The sequence below is a fragment of the Thermobia domestica genome, chromosome 2 (genome assembly GCF_964235325.1).
Source record: "Thermobia domestica chromosome 2, izTheDome1.hap1.1, whole genome shotgun sequence".
Taxonomy (NCBI): domain Eukaryota; kingdom Metazoa; phylum Arthropoda; class Insecta; order Zygentoma; family Lepismatidae; genus Thermobia; species Thermobia domestica.
The window spans coordinates 108,653,234-108,673,217 of record NC_137455.1 but is presented as its reverse complement, the minus strand read 5'-3'; the positions used below and the strand labels follow the sequence as shown (position 1 = coordinate 108,673,217).

Genomic DNA, 19,984 nt, shown 5'->3' with positions numbered 1-19,984 from the left:
CATGACAATTATTAGTTCCATGTCTCCACAATTGCTGCAAACATATTAAGTTAATGCATGCGTGGAAATTAAGTTAGAAGCAATCTAGATATTCTAATGTTTGATTCCATATCAAATAGTTTTACATATTCCTCGCAAAACGACTTGAAATATGTACACACTATTCTCACGCAAATTTGATTCTGTGATACCCTTTTGATTTTCCCGTAAACCTGACCATAAAAGAAATCTCAAGAAACTAGTACCTCTGGCGACCCTGCCATGTTGCTCCTACCACTTGTAAACAAGGAAGTTAGTTCCCAACTTCGTCGCATGCAGAGAAAAATTACACGAGTAATACGTGCCGTTTTGACGTCCAAAGAATTCGATGTGGGACGTATATTACACTTCAATTTTTGAACCTCTTCTGGCAACGAAGTTGGATTATTCGTATTAAACTTCTATAGCTGCGTACGGGAGGGATCAGGAAACGTTTTACATAGTGCGGAAATTCTTGTAATACTCAGTTATAATTTCACGTGTTTTCGTGAAAAAAAAAAAAAAAAAAAAATTCGAGACTATAGGGGGCTGATATATGACAGTGGGTAGTTTTTAAAGAACTGATAAAACGAAAATTAATGATGATCTGGAAATTCCCTAACAACCCACGGACACGATGTGCAGCAAATTAACCTTACCTGAGGGCGAATCGGGACACTTTGTATCACGTAACTTCTCTAATAGTAAGTCACTGCGTCTCCTTTTTGTAGGAAGCAAACTATACTTTACTAACAATTGTTTTCTCTAAAGTCATTCACATACAAAGAAAGAAGCTGACAAACTTGGTTAAAAGAACGATTATAACCGAAGTCTGTTTATGCCAAGAAAAGGTATTGAAAGAATAATTGGAAAATAAATTTAATGCATTTAAAGAAAATAAATACATAAAATTCAGGTCTTCATATATTTCGATACATAGTATTATGTCCTTGTTTATATGATCTAGAAAATATATTGACATTATTACGCAACAGAACATCGCAGTACTTCTTTAACGAGTAACCAACTGATTTCTACGAAATCAAATAATACATTTCAACTGTTTCCTCAACGCTCTTCGTTACCCCCACTTTCTATGAGAATAAAAAAAAAGCCATTTAATATTTATACAACGCTATAAAAAGAACTAATACCTATTTTCAAAATCCTCTATTATAGCTCAGAAATTTCGGGACCTGATTATTATGACGCCTTAACCTGCGCCCCTAAATTTCTGGACTATAAAAACTGAATTGGAATGCAGTTCTTAGTTCCTTTAATAGAAATTAGTAAATACTATCCGGCTTGCTTTCTAAATTCCCAAAATAACCTTTACATAGCTATTGCGTTATTTGAAGAAATGTGCAGCTTGTAACGAAGAACCTTAAGAACCCAAATTTCATTACGTTTCAAACTAGTAGTTACAAAAATTTTAACATGATTTTCAATTATTGTTAATACTTCGCTTCGTTCTTTAGTCACTATTTCAATCACAGCATCGATTACGTTATTTCCTCTTTTAAAGCTACAATTGTCGCCAATTTCAGTAGAAATCCAATCGAGCCGAGCAATGATAATAATTCAAGAATAAATCTTTCTTTACAATGTACCAATTGTTACACAGCCATCAACAATCACTACTATTTTACAAAAGCTTATATATTTTTTTTTTTTTAAAAAAGAAAGTGGTTCACAATTCAAATTTTGATCTGTCAAATAAAAATACATTTTTGATATCTGGAATCAGTAAAAGAAAAGTAGGCATTATGATGCACATTTTCAATTAACAAAAAAATAGTCCGATTTGTCAACTTTCACTTCGATTCTGTTTCTTGTTTCTTTTCTTCCTTAGCTTCTTTTTTCGCAGGTGGAGAATCCTTCGGCTGATCTCCTCGCCTTTTACGAGATTTCTGGAATCCTCTGGACGACTTCTGGAATCCTGTTTATAAAACCAAAAAGTTATTATAGGAAGTGTTTGTGTAATTTGGAAGTATTATCGTTAAAAATAAATAAATAAATAAATAAATAAAAAATAAAAAAAAGTAAAGTAAGAGAATACAAAGTAATAAAAATGTTATTTACCCTGTTATTTACTTTAAAAATTCTTCAATACAATACCCTGCCTTGTTTAATATTGGATTTCGAAAATGTGAGTTATAATCATGTATCATTTTATAAACAGGAGGATTTTGTTGATTTTCTTTTGGTGTATGTGTGAGCACTAGGCTCATCATTGGAAAATATTTAAGGTCGCTTACTCTGAAGAAAGAAATTATACAAAGTATTTGAGAATAAAATCCTGAGACGATTATTCGGCCCAAGAGGAACGGGAATGGGAAACAGCGGAAACTTCATAATGAGGAATTGTACAGCTTATACTGTTTACCAAACATTATTAGGGTCAAGTCTAGCAGGCTTAGGTAGGCAGGTCATGTAGCCAGAATGGAAGAAAGTAGGAACGCTTTTAAAGTTTTAACTGGAAATCCAATGGGAAACGACCATTAGGAAGACCTAGGCGCAGACGAGAGGACAATATTAAGATGGCAGAAATAGGAATACAAATAAACTGGATTCAGTTGGCTACGGATAGAAGTCAGTGGAGAGTTTTTGTGAACGCTGTATTGAACCTCTGGGTTCCAAGGTCACAGAGTTAGTTTGTCTTTTGTAATTTCGGGTCACTGGAAATTATCTAAACTTGGAAATGGCGTAACAATTACCAGTCTATATTTAAATGTGGACAAGATCGAAAGCAAGCGCTGTGCCTACACGTATACCAGCAACGAAACCATTGTTCAGCCTCATTTTTTGCAATACTTTTTTTTTTTTTTTGTATAGTTTACAATTTTTTTTTTTTTTTTTAATTATACAGTAGTCGAGAAAGGCAGAAGAATCGAATGGTGGTAACGGGGATATCACGGAAAGAGATGTTTACAACATAAGGTAGAGAAGATAGTGAAGATGAACAATTCGACAGAGTATATGACAACAAGGAACAATATTCTAGCAAGCCTGATTACTGCCAATAATGGCAGAATACTTATAATAATGACGACTCGAATATACTATTTCGTTATTATAATGGTGATAGACGTTTCTTTCCCTTCCTGCTGTCCTCCAATATTAAAAATATATGTTGCTAATAGTGTGTACTTCATGATTTATGAAATCAAGTAATAACTTCAGATCCGAACTTAATCTTTCCAAGAGAGTTTTCTCCCTACAAAATACTAGAAACTTGATTAATCTGTTCTTGGGTTCCAAGAACTTAATTTTCAAAATTATTTTAGCAGTCAATACACTGTGTTTTAAGAAAATATTAACAGTAGTAACTCTATGGTGTAAGAAATCCAAAGGCAATGACGCATTCACAAAAACTATTCACTGACTTCTGTCCTTAGCCAACTGGATTCAACCTCTACTTTGTATTCCTATTTCTGCGACATTTATCTTAATATTGTCCTCCCATCTAAGCCTAGATCTTCCTAATGGTCTTTTTCAGATTGGGTCTACAGTTGAAAGCGTTTCTACTTTCTATGCATGATCTGCTATCTTAGTCTCCTAGATTTAATGACCCTAATGATGTTAGGAAACTGAATAAATTATGCAGTTCATCGTTATGAAATTTTCGCCATTCCTAACATGGTTGCTATTAACTTTCCTTATAGCGTATTCCAGAACAAAACTGAATAACGGCGATAAGATTGTGGACAATTATATCGCTACTCGGATTTTATTTTGAGTTTCATTTAACACATCTTTATTAACATAACTTGCACTTTTGATATACTAAATTCGGTAAGAATATTGTATAATGTTTCCTTCCTTACAGTCCCGGCTCTTATGAAAGCAACAAATAATGTAAGTTCCGGGGTGATTTATTCCTCATTTCTTTCCAAGTATTTGGCGAACGGTAAAGATCTGGTTGATAGTTTGTCGATTTCGCCTAAATTCGCACTGATAATCTCCCATAATTTCATGTCCATATGGAGTCAATCTTGCTAACCATGTTAGAGAGGATTTTATGGATATTGACAAAAGAGATGCTTCGATAATCATTGCAACTTTTTTTTTTTTTGATTAGATCAATGATTCTTGTTGATTCTCGGGGCCAATTCCTCTTATAACAACATGTAATTTAATAAAATGTAGTTTAATAAAATTAAATCATAAAAATAGAAGCGAAAATCAGATTACTTGTTACAACTACAGATTCCGACAACGAACTGAGCAATAGTGTGTAGGTAGTTTGAGTGTTGGGGACACTTATGCACAAATACACGCAAAATATGTGCTGGTTTTAGGATTCCAGGGTCAATACTGCGTATTTTTCTTGGAAATTAAAGTTTGATTCTCCTCGTAGAAGGGCCTTTTTGCCGCTATTGGTTCATTATTTTCAGTATTTGGAGGGAGATAATACTGAATGCAAGAAATCTTCAAATTGAACCACCACAGCATGACCAATTGCTTGTGGCAATTCAAAAGAAGAACGTGTGGATTTTATCTCAATGAATCGCAAAATCCAAGGGAAAGTCTCAGGTTTCGTGGACTGTGTGACTATTCTCTTACAATATGCTAGAAATTTTACAACTCTCTTGAACGAATGTGAAGTTCTGTATTTAGTTTTCAAACCTTTCTAAACACTAGATTATGGAAATATGATTTCTCGTAAAATTCTCTTGTCGAATAATTGTTTTATTATATTTTATAGTGAGAATTTTTTAAAATCATATTTAAACATGTTCAACTTATAACTCTTAATATATGAAAAATAAATAGAATTACAAAAATTAAAATAAATGGAAGACTACTGATTTCCATCTCATGGCAAAGCCAAAATATTATTGAAAACTTAGCAATCTAATTTGATATTCGACTAACTGATAACTATATAATTATCATAATAAGCGATTGTCAATTGTTATTAAGTTTAAAACGCTTAGCAGTCAAAGGTAACTGGTGACACTGCAGGAAAGCTTTGAGAACATGTTAAAATTTGAAAGAATGATAATTGGGCCTTTCAAAGCTAGACATATTATATATATATATATAGGGCGGATTCAAGGGAGGGACTATAGCCCCCCTTGACGCTCAGGTATACACTGGATAAAATGAGCTTCAATCCTGCTTTACACTGGATAAAACGGCAAAATATGGTTTAGCCCCTCCCTTGATCATATCCTGGATCCGCCCCTGTATATATATATATATATTTACTACTTTATGTATGGGGAGATCCTGAGGGAGGGAGTCAATCTGAGTAATAATTCAGGATTATTCTTACTAGCACATACGCATAAGCCTTCTTTCCACACCATCCAATGTTATATTTATTCCGAAATCACACGTACCTTGTACAACGAGTAGCGTACGTATAGTTTACATTAGATTTTCCGTTTAGGGTTTGTCACAATTTTTCTTTGTATCATCAACGTTACAGCTCCTAAACGAAATAACCGATGCAATTTTTAATATATATAGAGAAGTGCCACAGAACTCACGGCCAGGCAATACAGTATATTTTACAAATAGCAGTAGTTAGGGACAACATACATCTGGTAATGAGTTAATGAAAAACAAATCTGAATGGACTATGGGATTAATTTCATACTGGAAATAAGCTCAAGTTTTTAAATGGGACAAGGAGTCGTATGATGCATGTTTTAGGACTAGAATTAACGCTTATGAAGCAATTTCGTAATACGTGTCAAGTTACGAAGTTACATTTTATGATATTCAGTAACTTCTTTCGTATAAGGTGCGTAATTCGTGAAAACTCATGTGCAAACCGTTAGAAGTTATCTTTCTGTTTTTACAGATGTGCTTTTTGTTTGATGGCAGAGTCGATGACAAAACACAAGACAATTCTGCTAGCTGACAGGCTTAGTTCCAAGGACATTGCCGTGATCTTCAATGAGTAACACGCTGATAGGGACTAGTCTCTGATGGTGGTATCAGAAGTTTCAGGTCACATGCTCGGTGGAAGGTAAACTGTGTTCCGGCCGTTCATGCTCAATAATTGATGACAGTACATCATCTACTTTAACAGCAATGCTCAATAAAATTCTACAAAGGAATCCACAAACTATCAAGAACGGTTCCTTAGAGCAGTTTCTATAATATCAGTACTTGGATCTATAAATAGAATACATTCAAATGCAACATTTGGCAGAGGACAATCAACATAGTAGAGTCCAATTATGTAAAACCTACAGCACTGGTCTTCTAACCCAAGGTGAATTGATTCCTGTATATACCAAAAGTGAGCATTATGCGGAATCTGGGTTACTCATCTCATTGGCCGTATTTCCAAATAAACTCAACCCACCGATCAAGTGAAAATTTTTGATGAGATGATGATGTCCTTGGAGTTAAATGAAAAGTGCACGTTTCCAAGTTATTTTTCTTACTAGCAGCGTTCACCCCGCTTCGCTGCGGTCACCCCGGAACGCAATAAACTTTGTTACTTAGATAATTTTTACTTTTTCGCTTTCAAGTGATATGATAAAAACCATAGAAGATTGCAGTAAATCTTAACATTATATCGCCTGTCATTTATGTTAACCCGCCCCGCTTCGTTGCGGTCATCCCGGTGCTGGCATATTGTAAAAGTGTCTGTAAAAATAAGCAAATCAATTTAAAAATTTTAAACAGAAGATTCAAGCTATTTTCCGCTGTATATCGCCTGTCATTTATGTTAACCCGCCGAGTGACACGGTCATGCGGGTTGCATATAAATACGTTTATTTTTACCTATGATGAACTAATAACAAAGGATTTGTACGTTATGGACACTTGAATGGTCAATTATCTCAAGACACTGGTAATTAAAAATTAAAGTGATATGATAAAAACCATCTAGGGTCCAAATCCTAATAACCCCCCAAAAATGAAAGAAATTGGTTCAGCCGTATTAGCGTGATGAGCGGACAAAGGATTTTGTACGTTCTCTTTTATATATATAGATTTAATTGTGTACAAATTACAGAGCCTAGCTTGATCAGCAATTTCACGGATGTTGGATGGGATATTGTAATCCAGATGAGTGATCATCCCAATCTCCTAATCTAGTATTCCTAGACTATCTGGGACTATTTGAAAATAGTTGTGAGTTGCATGAAAATTCAAAGAGAATTATCTGAAATAAGCAAATATCGAGATTTTTGCAATTGTCATATCGTAAGTATTGTATCGTGTCCAAGTGTAAGGGGACCACGCACAACACAGTTTTAGTTCTTTCTGATGCTTTGCAGTGTCGCGCTTTATCCACCACGCTATACGAAATAAGTTACTGGATACTATAAAACGCAACTTTAATGTATCACAGATATTACACAACAGGCTTTAAAGGCGCGAGTTCTAGCCCTAGAATACATATCACATGACTAGTACGATTAAAAAAGAACAGAATTCAATAGGGTGGGCAAACTTCGCAGTTTATCATGGAAGTTCCCTCCTCTATTACCCATTACTCAAATGCAAACCGTCCACTTTTCCCGTTTGTGCACTATATTAGCAGAAGTGCCTGACTTCGCACGAGAAGAATAAAGTTTATGCAAATACTGGGAAATAAATAAATGAGTGAAATAACGAAGAGCAACGCTTAAAAAGATTAATATAAAAATATTATACTGTCAAGTAAAATTTCCCCTTATATGTATGTAACCATAACCTCGGCACGAGTTTGATTACCTCCCAGTAGTTGTTAGACTTAAAATTATTATTTTTAAAGCACAAAAATGGATTTCACGCCCACTCCACCTAGGGCAACTTACCTCCAAGGTATTTTCCTCAGGTTTAAGTCGTTAAGTGTATCAACTTGTTGAAATTGCTTGAGGAGTTTTAAAGTTATGTTGGAATATACATATCTTTATAATGCCCTACACATACATGCACACAATGTTGAAATCACGAAACAATCATAAAGGCTTCCTGCAGCGGGAGCTAAAAATGAATTACTTAACAAAAAGTAGTGAAATCAATCGTAATAGGTTAATATATATATATATATATATATATATATATATATATATATATATATGTGTGTGTGTGTGTGTATTTACTCTTTCGATAAAACGGATCAACAGATAGGAAGGTACAGAGAAAAGGGTAAAAGAAAGAATTGAAGAAAAAGAAGCTGAGAAGCGTCTGAGCATCATGCTGCAATGTAGGTCACGTGATAGTTACCGGCTGAAAGCAGATTGGGGAGAAAGGTAAAACAAACGTGATAGGTGGATCGCTAAGAATGCAGGAAAACGATCGACGAGAACAACTTTCTACAAGACAGACTCGCCACCTTTACAACAGAAACTCTTCAACTGGTTCTTAAACTTTCTTCATGCTCTCTCATCTGACCAGAGAGAAAAGTCTTACCGTAGCTCATAATCTCCTTATACGCGGAACTAATCAATCTAAACACTATACCGACTTCTTTTCCCTTGTTCCAATCTATCTTGACAGTATTACTTGTCAACCCAGCCATATCAACTTGATGCTTCTCTCACAGAAATCTATCCAGGTGTTCTGAAATTTCTTCTACTTTCTCCTAACTGCAATCTTCTAGAAATATAAATATCCTACATTCTTCACAGCTAGAAACTAATTCAATGTTCGCAATAAAAAATGACAACTATTAGCCAAGAGATCACATTTACACCCATACAGACCATTTTTTTTTGGGGGGGGGGGGGGTTGATGCTCGGTGAGTATAATAATTCTTTTCTGTTCTTTAATTTTTTCCTCTCCATTTCGTGACCCATTTAGCGAAAGAGGTTTCTAGTATTGCGTGATAATGATAATTATTTTCTTTACATTTTCATTGGTATATAAACAAATGTGAAACAAACCTCGTCTTCCTTTTTTCTGTCTGGCTATTTGCGACCTTCGCTTTTCTATAAATTCCAAAGTTTTCTTCAAAAACTCCTCCTCCTCTTCTCCCTCCAGTACTTTTGATGTTACTTCTTTTCCACAAATTTCAAGTTTCTCGACTTCTTTCAACTTTTCCATTAGCTAGAAAATTAGGAAATAATAATTATTTAATGCACACAAATAGGAGAATTATAACAACTCAAAAACTAAAAGGAAACGAAAAATATGATCAGGGAAATAAGTTCACATGCGAAGTGAAGGTCTCAAGCTCTAAGCTTTACCGTATTAATTCGGTAGATGTGCAGGCTATGTCTTCGTAGTTGAAAAGCAGTCTATATATAATTTGCAATTTTCTTTTTTTCTTTTTTTTTTTTTTTTTTTCATAAATACAAGAACTTTTCTTACACAAGCATTGTAGTAATTTACGAAAACCAAGGTTGGCAAAAACCATGGTTTTTATTCAAAAACCCAAAAAACGCGATTTTTGTGGTTTAAACCTTTTATTTTTTGGGTTTAAATAATTTGCTCTGTATTTATATTACATATGGACAGAAATAAGTTTGTTTCGCCTTGGTGTTATTATGCAACAACCGGGTTATGTTGAAAGGGGTCACATAAGCTTAAAGCGGAATCCAAACCACTTACTGGCTTACATCTGAGAGAAATTGTCCTCCATTTGAACTCGAAACCGGGACTAATTGGCTACAAATGCAATACGTCTGCCGACTCCCTCATTAAGGACTCCTGATAAAAATACGCTGTACTGATCTTTACATACTTGTCAATATAATTGTCAAGAGTTATTTCAGAAGGACAAAAAGATAAACAGTTGCACAAGTGAAACCATTATACAGAATTACATATGGACTATTTCAAAATACTGCAAAGTACAGAAGAACTAATTTAATCCAAGTTAATTCACTACGACTTTTATTAGTCCAAGTTAAAGTAATGTGACGACTTAATTTGCATGTCAGTAAGAAAAGTGAATAAAGATACAAATTTATTTCAATCCACTTTGGCTCTGGCCCATTTATACATAAATAGTTACCAAAGATATTTCTTATTTCAATAAATGCCTCTCGTGGGGTTTGTATGACTTCCCGCAAAAAGTATGGCATTTCGATGAATTTTATCAATAGTAAACATTACTAAAGCGAAGCAATATTTAGAATTTTTCTTTGATTGCAGTTGCATAATAATAAATTATTTTTAAAAAATCATAGAAGAAATAGTCAAACTTATTTAAAAAAGTTGCTTTTGTAGCATGATCTTTGAGTAATGAATGGGGCATTTAGGTCTGAATATAATACGAATAATATACAGGAGTGAAACGTGATAACCCACAAATGTGTGTTCAACAGAAGTTTATGAACGCTTACACTTTTACGAACATTTCTAGTTTTTTGGTTTAAACCTTAAAAGAAAAAAAAGAAAAAGAAAAAAAAAGTTGTTGAGGCTTTACAATTATCACAACTCTGATTTAAGATCAATTGACAACGGGACAGTGAACCTCTCTTCCCCTCTCCATTTCTAATGAAAAAAAAAAAAAAAAAAAAAAAAAAAAATGTTCCATGATTTTCTACGTATCAGTTGTTCCACCTTGGTACAGTATAATGTGTATATTTATTGAGGTTCTCACATAATCCCAATGCTTAGAGATAAAGTTAGTCAAAAATAGTTAGCACCCCCCCCCCCCCCACACACACACACTACGATTCAAAATCAAATATGTTCTACAATATCTTTCGTATAATAGAATCATTCGATTTTGGTGGAATATGGCGTTTATGATTCTTAATCGTTTCAAGTATTTAGATGAAAAGGTTCAATAATGAGGGAGTGTCCCTCCCCCGATTTATAAATAAAGTATTTGCTTGAAAACTTCCTAACAATATTCCGATTTTTGTGAAGTAATGTTTTGTTTGATATTAGAAACTTAGTCGTACAATTCGGGGTTGAAATCAGATGAAAAAGGATCATTCGCTTCTACAATGCACAGCATCACTATTGTTCAGGACTCTACCGTATGTGCAATTCTTATTAAATACGAGTATTATTGCTCTTATTTGGCGAATTTTATGCTTTCACTAATGATAATTATGATTAGGTAACGTACTTAAAATCGTAGTAGTAAAAAAAAGATGTGTTCTTTCTAGGGAAGAAGGGGCAAATGATACCATTGTTGGTGTCTGAGGCTTGCCCTGCTAGTATTAATAAACCTTTCACGACATCCATACCGAAGCAAAACGCGTGTCAAACGCTTGGATAAATACAGGTAGTAACGAATTTCATAATAAGCACAATAAACAGATTTAAGCTCACCTGAATAGCAGCATTTTCTTCTTCTAATCTCACATACGCTACTTCATCGCCTTTGTTGAAATCAACAAACGCTATTTCTGCTCCGTGTTTTGATAACACGTCTCTAATATCTTCACGTGTGGTTTCTTTTGAAAGGCCACTTAAGTGAAAGACAGCACCTTTCGGCAATTTATTCTTCTTTTCTTCCTCCTCTTCGGCAGATTCCTGAAGAAAAGGAAAAATAAATGTAAAACTTTGAACAGCAGGGCCAATAAAGTAAAATCTGTATGTTAGGCATCGAATGCCTACTACTGAAGTGGTAATCCTCTCTACTTTAGTATCAGTAAGTTTAGGAAATTCGATGATCGAACTCCGGGAGGTGATTCCTTATATCAAATGAAAGAATAAATAAATAAAAAAAATAATAAAAAAAAATAAAAAAAGGTAATATAAATAAAATAAAATTAAAAAAATAAACGTGGATCAAAAAAATCCCCCTTTCAGAGTTATAAACAGCTAAAAATGCGACACATCATATTTTAAACGCCAAGGTTTGAAAACTATGAGTAATTCCCATCAGTATTAAGATTCATCTAATAATGCAATACACCTCAAAATAATCTTCAAAAAAATAATTTAAATAAATAAAACATGTCATTAGATTTTTAAATTTAATACTGCTTCAACTTCTTAATTTCATAGCTAGCATTCTATCAAGAAAAAATCCTTTTCTTTCATAACTAATTGATACAGGTTTTAAATTTATTCGTGCACTTTATATCACAGATACTATTTTTTCAACATAATTTTCTTGAAAGAGGATCACAGAATGAACTACAAACGTCTTTTACTGTATGTTCTGTATTTAGTAAGTTATTAGTGAAGTTCCTATGGTCATTATCTCACAATATTATGGAGTATTTACTAAGAAATAGTTAAAGAAGTAGATATTAAAGACTGTACTTGATAGGTGGCAGAACAGTTGTATTCTGTATTCATTTCTAAATGATACAGTTCTTGTAGCAAAATTTAAAAGAAAATTAAAAGGATATTATAAAATTTCAGACGAAAGCAGTGAAAAATGTAAGAAGGAAATAAAAGTTTAAAAAATGAAGGCAATAGTAACTGTTGCCAAGAAACTTCGTTAACTGGAAGAGTTAAAGAGGGAAAAGGAACACGGATGTGCAGCTTTGGATACGTAATGAAGATTTAAATGCACTGCTATTGAGGATCTAAATGTGAAAGGGGAAATAAAAGCAAGGATAAAATTACGGAAGGATCCTGCGGAAGAAAAGCGATAATTTATGATTCATCATACATATTTACGCCTGTGGGAGTTGCTGATCTAACAGGCGCCTCCCCAGGTGGCGGATTGGTGGGGCCACCCAAGGAAACCTGTAGAAAATCAAAATCAACACTGCTAACTTGCAGTCAGTGAACGGATCCACAAAGGTTAAGGGAGGATTACCCTGGCAAAAAAATCACTTGTTGTCCAGGTTGGGGTTTGGCGTGAGGTTAACACCCTTACACTGTAATAATAATAATAATAACAACACTATCGTTTTGAAGCCTCAAGAACTGCCTCGGAAGACGGATAAAACAAGGATATCGAATTGCCAAGGTCAAAGGAAAAAGGTAAAGAATTTAAACATAATAGCTATGTGGAATGTACAGACAATGAAATAACTAAGAAGAATGCATGGGACAGGGAACCGGATATTAAAATATAAAGTAGACTTAAAAGCTTCACAAGAAATACGTTGTCAAGGGAGTGGTAAAATAGATAGAAAGGAATACACGGTAATATGTGGGGGACCTGAAGACAATACCTGTCAGTTTGAAACTGGGTTTAAATGATAAAGATTAGAGAGAGTATGATGAAATACGAAGCAGTAAGTGACAGGATATGTACAGTGGCTGAAAGAAAAATTCAAGAACTTAACGCCTATAACAAAGCACGCGCCAAGAGAAGACCAGGGAAAAGAACAAAAAGAAATAAAAATATGTATTGGAAGCAGTTTATCAAAAGGTACCCAAATATAATCTAATTATAGTGATAAGATTTGAATGTGAAAATCGATAAAGAGGATTACGTTAAAAATGTGGCTAGGAAACATACTTCACATAATGAAACAACTGGAAATGGAAATCATTTAATCCAATTTACACAAAGTAACAACATGGTTATCAGAACTACAACATTCATATAAATAAATAAATAAATAAATAAAAAATCCTTAGGAACGTCGAAAATACTAGGATCTGGTGAGGTTAATCAAACTGATCATGTACTGATAGCGAGAAGAAATACATTATCAGTAATAGAGCTCGTACTTATAGGGGATCCGAATGTGATTCTGTTCACTCCCTGGTAAAAGTTAAACTCCAAGAGAATAACATTAAGAAGCTCAAATAAATAAGAAACTAAGTGGAACATAGGGAAGCTTAAGAAAAAAGAAGTAGAATCAGAGTATCAGAAACGTTTAAGAGCGAATGAATGTAAAATCAAATAGTGTGTGTCATCTAAATGGAAGGACCAACAGGAACGGAACAAATTAATACAGAAATTATAGACGTATCACTTTTCTGAGCATAGCGTACAAAACTTTCTCTAATACTGAACAATAGACTCAAGGAAATAGCGGAAACAGTGATAAGCGAATACCAATATGGATTTAGAACTAATAAAAGTACAATGGATCAAATATTCATTGTACGACAGACAAATACTGGAAAAACAAATCGAGCATGGCCTGGAATGACAAATTTGTTTATAGATTTTCAGCAGGCCTTTGACAGTATTATTAGGAGAAAATCACTGGAACCACCAAGTCAATTTAGAGTACTGTTGAAGTTATGACCATGAATAATACTTAAAAAAACTAACTAACAATTTCAACAAAGGAGTTGAAGAAAGATGCATTATCAACGAATCTATTTTGGCTATATACTATGCAGTAAAGGATACTGACCACAGAGGTACCATATTCTCCAAATTCAGCCAAATATATGCATATACGGATGACATTGCTATTATTACTACTTTTAAAGAAGTCAGACGAAGTTCTAGAAGGGAATGAGACAAAAACTAAATATATGGTAGTAATAAAAATCGGAAGGAAGAAAAATACAAGACTTGATAACTGAGAACAAAAGATATGAAGGTATAGGAAGTTTTCGATATCCGGGAAACGTGATAGATAAAAACAATAGGTTTGACATATGCATACAGGATAGAATACAACTAGGAAATATAGCTTATCGTGAGAAGTAAATTAATTGGAAAGTAAAGATTAATTGAGATTACAAGAGTCATTCAAGGTTGACCGGGATTTTCCTACGTAAATAATGATGAATAGCCGGATCACGATGAAACTTGCGGGTGACGTAATGTATTCCTTCTCGAGTAACTACCGCCCGGCATGACATATTTGGCGCATGCGCAGCAGTTGCAGCGAACATGGCGGCAAGCAGTGTATCTGTGGAGCAACGGTGTGTAATCAAATTTCTTGTGAAAGAAAAAGTTAAACTAGTTGAGATTTTTAGAAGATTGCAAGCACAGTATGGTGAACAAACAATGTCACGGACAAGAATGTACGAATGGTGTGAACAGTTTCGCGAAGGCCGGGAGCTGATGACAAATGAAGCGCATGGACACATTAGCCCGATTGCAGTCACACCAGTAAATATCGCACGTGTTGAGCAAATGATTCTTGAGAACCAGCGAGTAACAGTGCGGGATATTGCTGCCGAGGTGAATATCAGTGTCGCAAGTGTTGAGACAATCATTCACGACTACTTACGCTTCCGCAAAATCTGTGCAAGGTGGGTTCCCCGCCAAATGACATTTGATCAGAAGTGGACACGCATGACGGTCTGTGAACAGCTTCTGAATCGGCTTCGAGCCGAAGGTGATGCCCCCAGTGATTATCATTTGTTTGCACCCCTTAGAGACCATCTGGGAGGTGTAACGATCCATCTCATCGAGAACTTTTAATCATCGAAGAATGGATTCGTTCAAAGAAAAGACGACAAAAAAATAATAAAATTAAAGGAAGAAAAATAATGTATAAAACAAAAATTAATTGATTTGTTATTAATTGTGCATAATTATGAAGTAAAGTCTTTCCGCATAGAAATTTAAAAAAAAGAAAAAAAAAAAGAAAAATGAAAGAATGTAAATTGACTTAAAAATCGTATGCTATTGACAACTGGAGAGAGAAAAATAGCGAGTTGCGCGAATAGGGGGCGTGGCCTATCTCTCGGTGTGGTTACGAGCCAGCGTAACACCTGTTACCTTGACTAGTTCTTTGTCCAGAGTCTGGTAGTTTGGATCTCGTTCGTTGCTTCGCTTTGTAGACGTGTAGAAGCTGTTGTTGCATGTTTAAATGGACAGCATTGGGGCAGTTTGAAGTTTCGTGCCAGTGTAAATTTTTGTTAATTATCGTTAGTGATTGGTGAGATTGCAAGTATATCATCACTATAAATCAGCAGGGAGTGATTCGAAATGATATAAACAAAAAAATTGTGAAATCTCTAATATTGAGAAAAAAGCTGGGTCGGGGGGTCCAAGTGGATTGTGTTTTTGAAGTGGATTTTCAACTCTGAAAATATAATTAAAGCATTGGAATCAGCATTTGTCATGATAATAACCTTAAATTTAAAGTGTTATTTTCTTGCAAGATTTTTCAGAGTAGAAATTTTGTGGTGGACAAGTCGGAGTTTAGTGAATGGCTTCGTTGCTGGACATTTTCTTTTTATTGCCAGCTATTAGTTGGATTTGTCCATATTTTGGCTTCTTGTTCATTTTCTGAAACTACTTATTTAACCGGATTTTTGACGAAAACCTTGACTGGCTCTAAACCGATAAATTGCCCTAATGCTTGATTTGAGAAGTTCAGGATAAGAAAGACAGATGGTTCCATTAGATCTAACGAGTCAAGGTAAAATAAGCAATCTACAACGAGGTGTCTATTTTTACTAGTTGATAAAGTTGTCGTGTCACGTTTTTCTTGTGTAATTGCTTTGTTGTCTGGTTGTGACTCGAAATTCATTTCTATTGAGGAAGAGGAAACGGTTAGTCCTTTTGCTTCTCTTGAGGTATTTTCTTGCCCTCCCAGATTTTGTGTAGCGATCAACTAAATGGAGGATTGAAGAATAATATAATGCGTACTTAATACAATGATCCAGTATTTCGATATAAAATATTTTTCTCTTGCAGCTTGAATTCATTTTTGTTTCTTGATATTTTGCATTTAGTCGAATATTACGTCGAATTGAATACGATTATTTTTCGTTCCAGCTCCAGTTGCCAATACCTTAATACGCAATTCTGTATTTTTTGCGATTAAAGACGAACAGCTGAAATATAAGGTATGCGCTTTATTTAGTTGTGGAGCTAGCCAGGAGTTGGTGAATGAATGGCTAAATCGCTTCAGAAACAGATTTGTGTGTAGTCAGGCAGTGAGGATTTCGGATGTCGTTACTACGTTAGCGCAGTTCGAAAAACAGGCAAAAATTGTGGTATGTAGTGGTAAGTCAGTACTAGATTTAGTGGCCTTCGCCTCATTGTTTAAACAAAGGACGCCATGGTTATCAGGTTGATGATGACCATGTAGGCATAAGAAATTTGTATATAGTATATTATTGTTATTATTAGTTATAGATATACAGGGTAAGGATAGGAATATTAGTATTTATAAATATTTTTGTTAAGTAATTATTTTAATTAGCGAGTTAGTTTTAAGAAGTAAGTGAATGTTAGAAATATGAGAATACGCATATACATATATATATTATTGTAGTGATAGTAATAAGGAAATAGAAATCTGACAGGTGTTTATTAGGATTTTAACTATGTCTTTATGGCATATAGTTAATTTTAGAAAATTAGATTTTAGTAAGTTCATAGTGACGTAATTAATTTTAAGAAAAGATCAATTTTAGGGACATGACTATGGAGAAGAATGAGAAAATTTTGAATGATTTTTGAAATTAGAATTGAATCAGGGAAAAGTAGAATTAAGGAAGGCAAGGAAGAATAAAATAACAAAAGACAATGAATGATGCAAATGATGTAGAATTAAGCTAGATAAGTAATTTTAAAATTAGGAAACAGTGAAATTAGGCAAACCTTTCATTAGGGGAAACTCTAATTAGGAAGGAAATCCCATTCTCGTCGAGTTGAAATTGGGCGATTACCGAACGTCGATGAGAATAATTTATTTATGGAATCACATAAGTCTTCCGTGATAATTTCAAAGAGACACAAGAGTTGACTCGTATATCACGCGCAAAGCAGTGAATATTTTTTTGTGGTGATATCCTTCATTTTTAGACTAGATCCTAGCGATACGAAATTAAGGTAGAATTAGCGTAATTATTAGGTAATCCAGTATCCTAGTATGTAAGAATAGGATAGCGAAGAAGGAGTGATTACAGGAAGTTTTAGTAGTACCTAGTAAAACTAGAGTAAATAGTAAAGACTAAAATAGTTCATTATTTTAGTGTTATTACTAATCATGTAAAGAAGTCTAGTTTAAATTTAACATATTTGTATTGGATTGAAGCAAGAGAGAAATAGAGATGTGTTGGAAGGAATGTGAGTAGTGAGAAGAAGGAAATAGTAAATAAAATAGATTATAGGAGAAGTAGTAAAGTATTAGATAAATAGAGTAAAATAGACGTAATGAACATTAGTAGATAAATAAATATGACATAGACATAAAAATAAGAACAATATGAATTTAAAGAAGAATGGAGATATTTAATAATTAATAATAAGTAAATAGATAAATAGTTATTAAAGAATACTGGAAGAAGAATATTAACAGAAATAAGTATTATAAAAAAGAAAGAGTGCATGCAACGTTGAGATATATATGTATATAAGAGTTTATTAGCGCTAAGATACTAAGTAATGGTATATTGAATATAAGAAAATAGAATATGTTGATAGATATAGCGCAGAAAAGAAAAGAAGATTATAGATTTGGGGATAAGCAGACAAGGAGATTCTGCAAATGAGGCCCTAAACAAGTTAGAACATTTAAGAGATGGACAAGTATAACGGAGTCTGAGGACTGATTATGAGGTTCCATTTCACGCAAGGCCCTGTAGGCATATGTTAATAATAATAATGAATAAATAGTAATAAATATAATATAATAAGTAAGTAATAATAATATAATATGTAATAATAAAAGATAATTAATGCGCGCGTTATAAAAGGCATAATTAATATATAAATATTTTAGTTTTAGCTAATGAATTTGTTTTTGGGAATGGCCAACCAAAACAATGAAATTAGGTAGGATAAGTAATATGTATTGTTCATCAAAGTGTTAAAATGTATTGAAATTATTGATTACGTTGGTAGATTAAGAATATTTTCGTCACAAGTCGTTTTAGTGAAAAAAAAAGAAGAGAAATATTGAGTATGAAGAAGAACTAAGTTTTCTAAATTTATATTATTATTTCGTCAGATTTTTATAATTTTGTAGATATATATTTTAATTGATTGTAAATGTGATAGCTGGAACCAATTCTCGATTAGGATGGACGGCTAGTCGAGCAGCCGTTTAACAACCAAAGCTCTGCCGAATCTTAAGGAAATTTGAGATTCCATCGATTTTATCCCTGAATCTTAACCGAGTTTTGTGTTCAGTTATCTAGTATTAGATATAATATAGTTCATTGTAGTATAAGTTAGAATAAGTTAAGTGGTTATAGATATATTTTCATACACATATATACATATTTAGAATTTAAATGACTGTACTTACCATAGTAGATTATTATTATCCACATTGTTTATATCCATTGTTTTTGTTTATTGTTATCGGAAGACATCACTATTTTTAATTCACTATTTTTGATTCACTACATAAGTAATAAAAGCCAGATTGAGCAAAACATACTTAGACACTAGCATTGATGCTGAAATTTGGGTTACACTAGTAAATAATTTACCACTGGAAAAGATGAAAACCACAAAACGCAGAAGGGACACGTTAAGACCACGGAATCGAACGTTTTCGTGATAAATCCTGCAAAACACGGAAAAACTGAAGCCCGATAGACACCAACAGGGAATATTTTTATCCCTGTGACGTCGTAGTATTGTAAAACGGAAGATTTTTGGAAAATTTAGTTTAATTTTAAGTGCGTTTTCGACAACGTGTTAACATTGGATCAAGGTGACGCGCAAATGGATGTGCCAACGGAAATGCAGATTAACCTTGGTTAAAAACTGCTGATTTTGCGGTTCCCGCTCAAAGTCACCTACAGTGTTGCAAACGATCTGGAGAAGAATTTTCTTCTTCATCAGTGAAAATTCAGTGTTCAGTTTTTTTTTTTAAAATAAAGTTAAGCTGTGGTGTGACATATTTTAGTTAGTAGTGTCACAATAGTGAATATGTTACTATTATTAGTGAAAGGTTTCGGTTTTTCTTTAAAAATAAAGAATAAATACGACTGGAAAGGTGAAAATGAAACTTTGCTTATACTGTCAACAAGTATCCCAGTTGGCAAGTATGGACAATGAAGCAACGGAAATTTCCAGCTTCTAACATGGCAACAGATAAAAGCTTAATTGCGAGAAACTAAGAGAGTTGCAATTAATACAGAGCACAGAGTGATTATGCTCTTGTTCTGTTTTCAGTTACACTCACGAGATGGAGTGAGTGTACACTTTTTAAAATGTATATGTTCTATGTTGTATCTCGAATGAAATGATTAAATAATTATATATATATATATATATTAAGTAAATTTTGGGTGTAGGAAATGATTTAAT

At 33.6% G+C, this 19,984-nt stretch overlaps 1 protein-coding gene across 1 annotated transcript in view; it reads right to left on the bottom strand.

Moving 5' to 3' along the window:
• Positions 1-881: 881 nt before the first annotated feature.
• The window catches only part of La (La autoantigen-like), a 40,280-nt gene continuing 21,177 nt past the window's right edge, over positions 882-19,984 (bottom strand). Inside the window, exons 7-9 of the mRNA XM_081744809.1 lie at positions 11,209-11,412; positions 8,862-9,024; positions 882-1,957 (exon numbers count right to left, since the gene is read on the bottom strand). Of these exons, the coding sequence (XP_081600935.1) occupies positions 1,833-1,957; positions 8,862-9,024; positions 11,209-11,412 (492 nt within the window). The 3' untranslated portion in view covers positions 882-1,832. The remainder of the gene's footprint in view (positions 1,958-8,861; positions 9,025-11,208; positions 11,413-19,984) is intronic.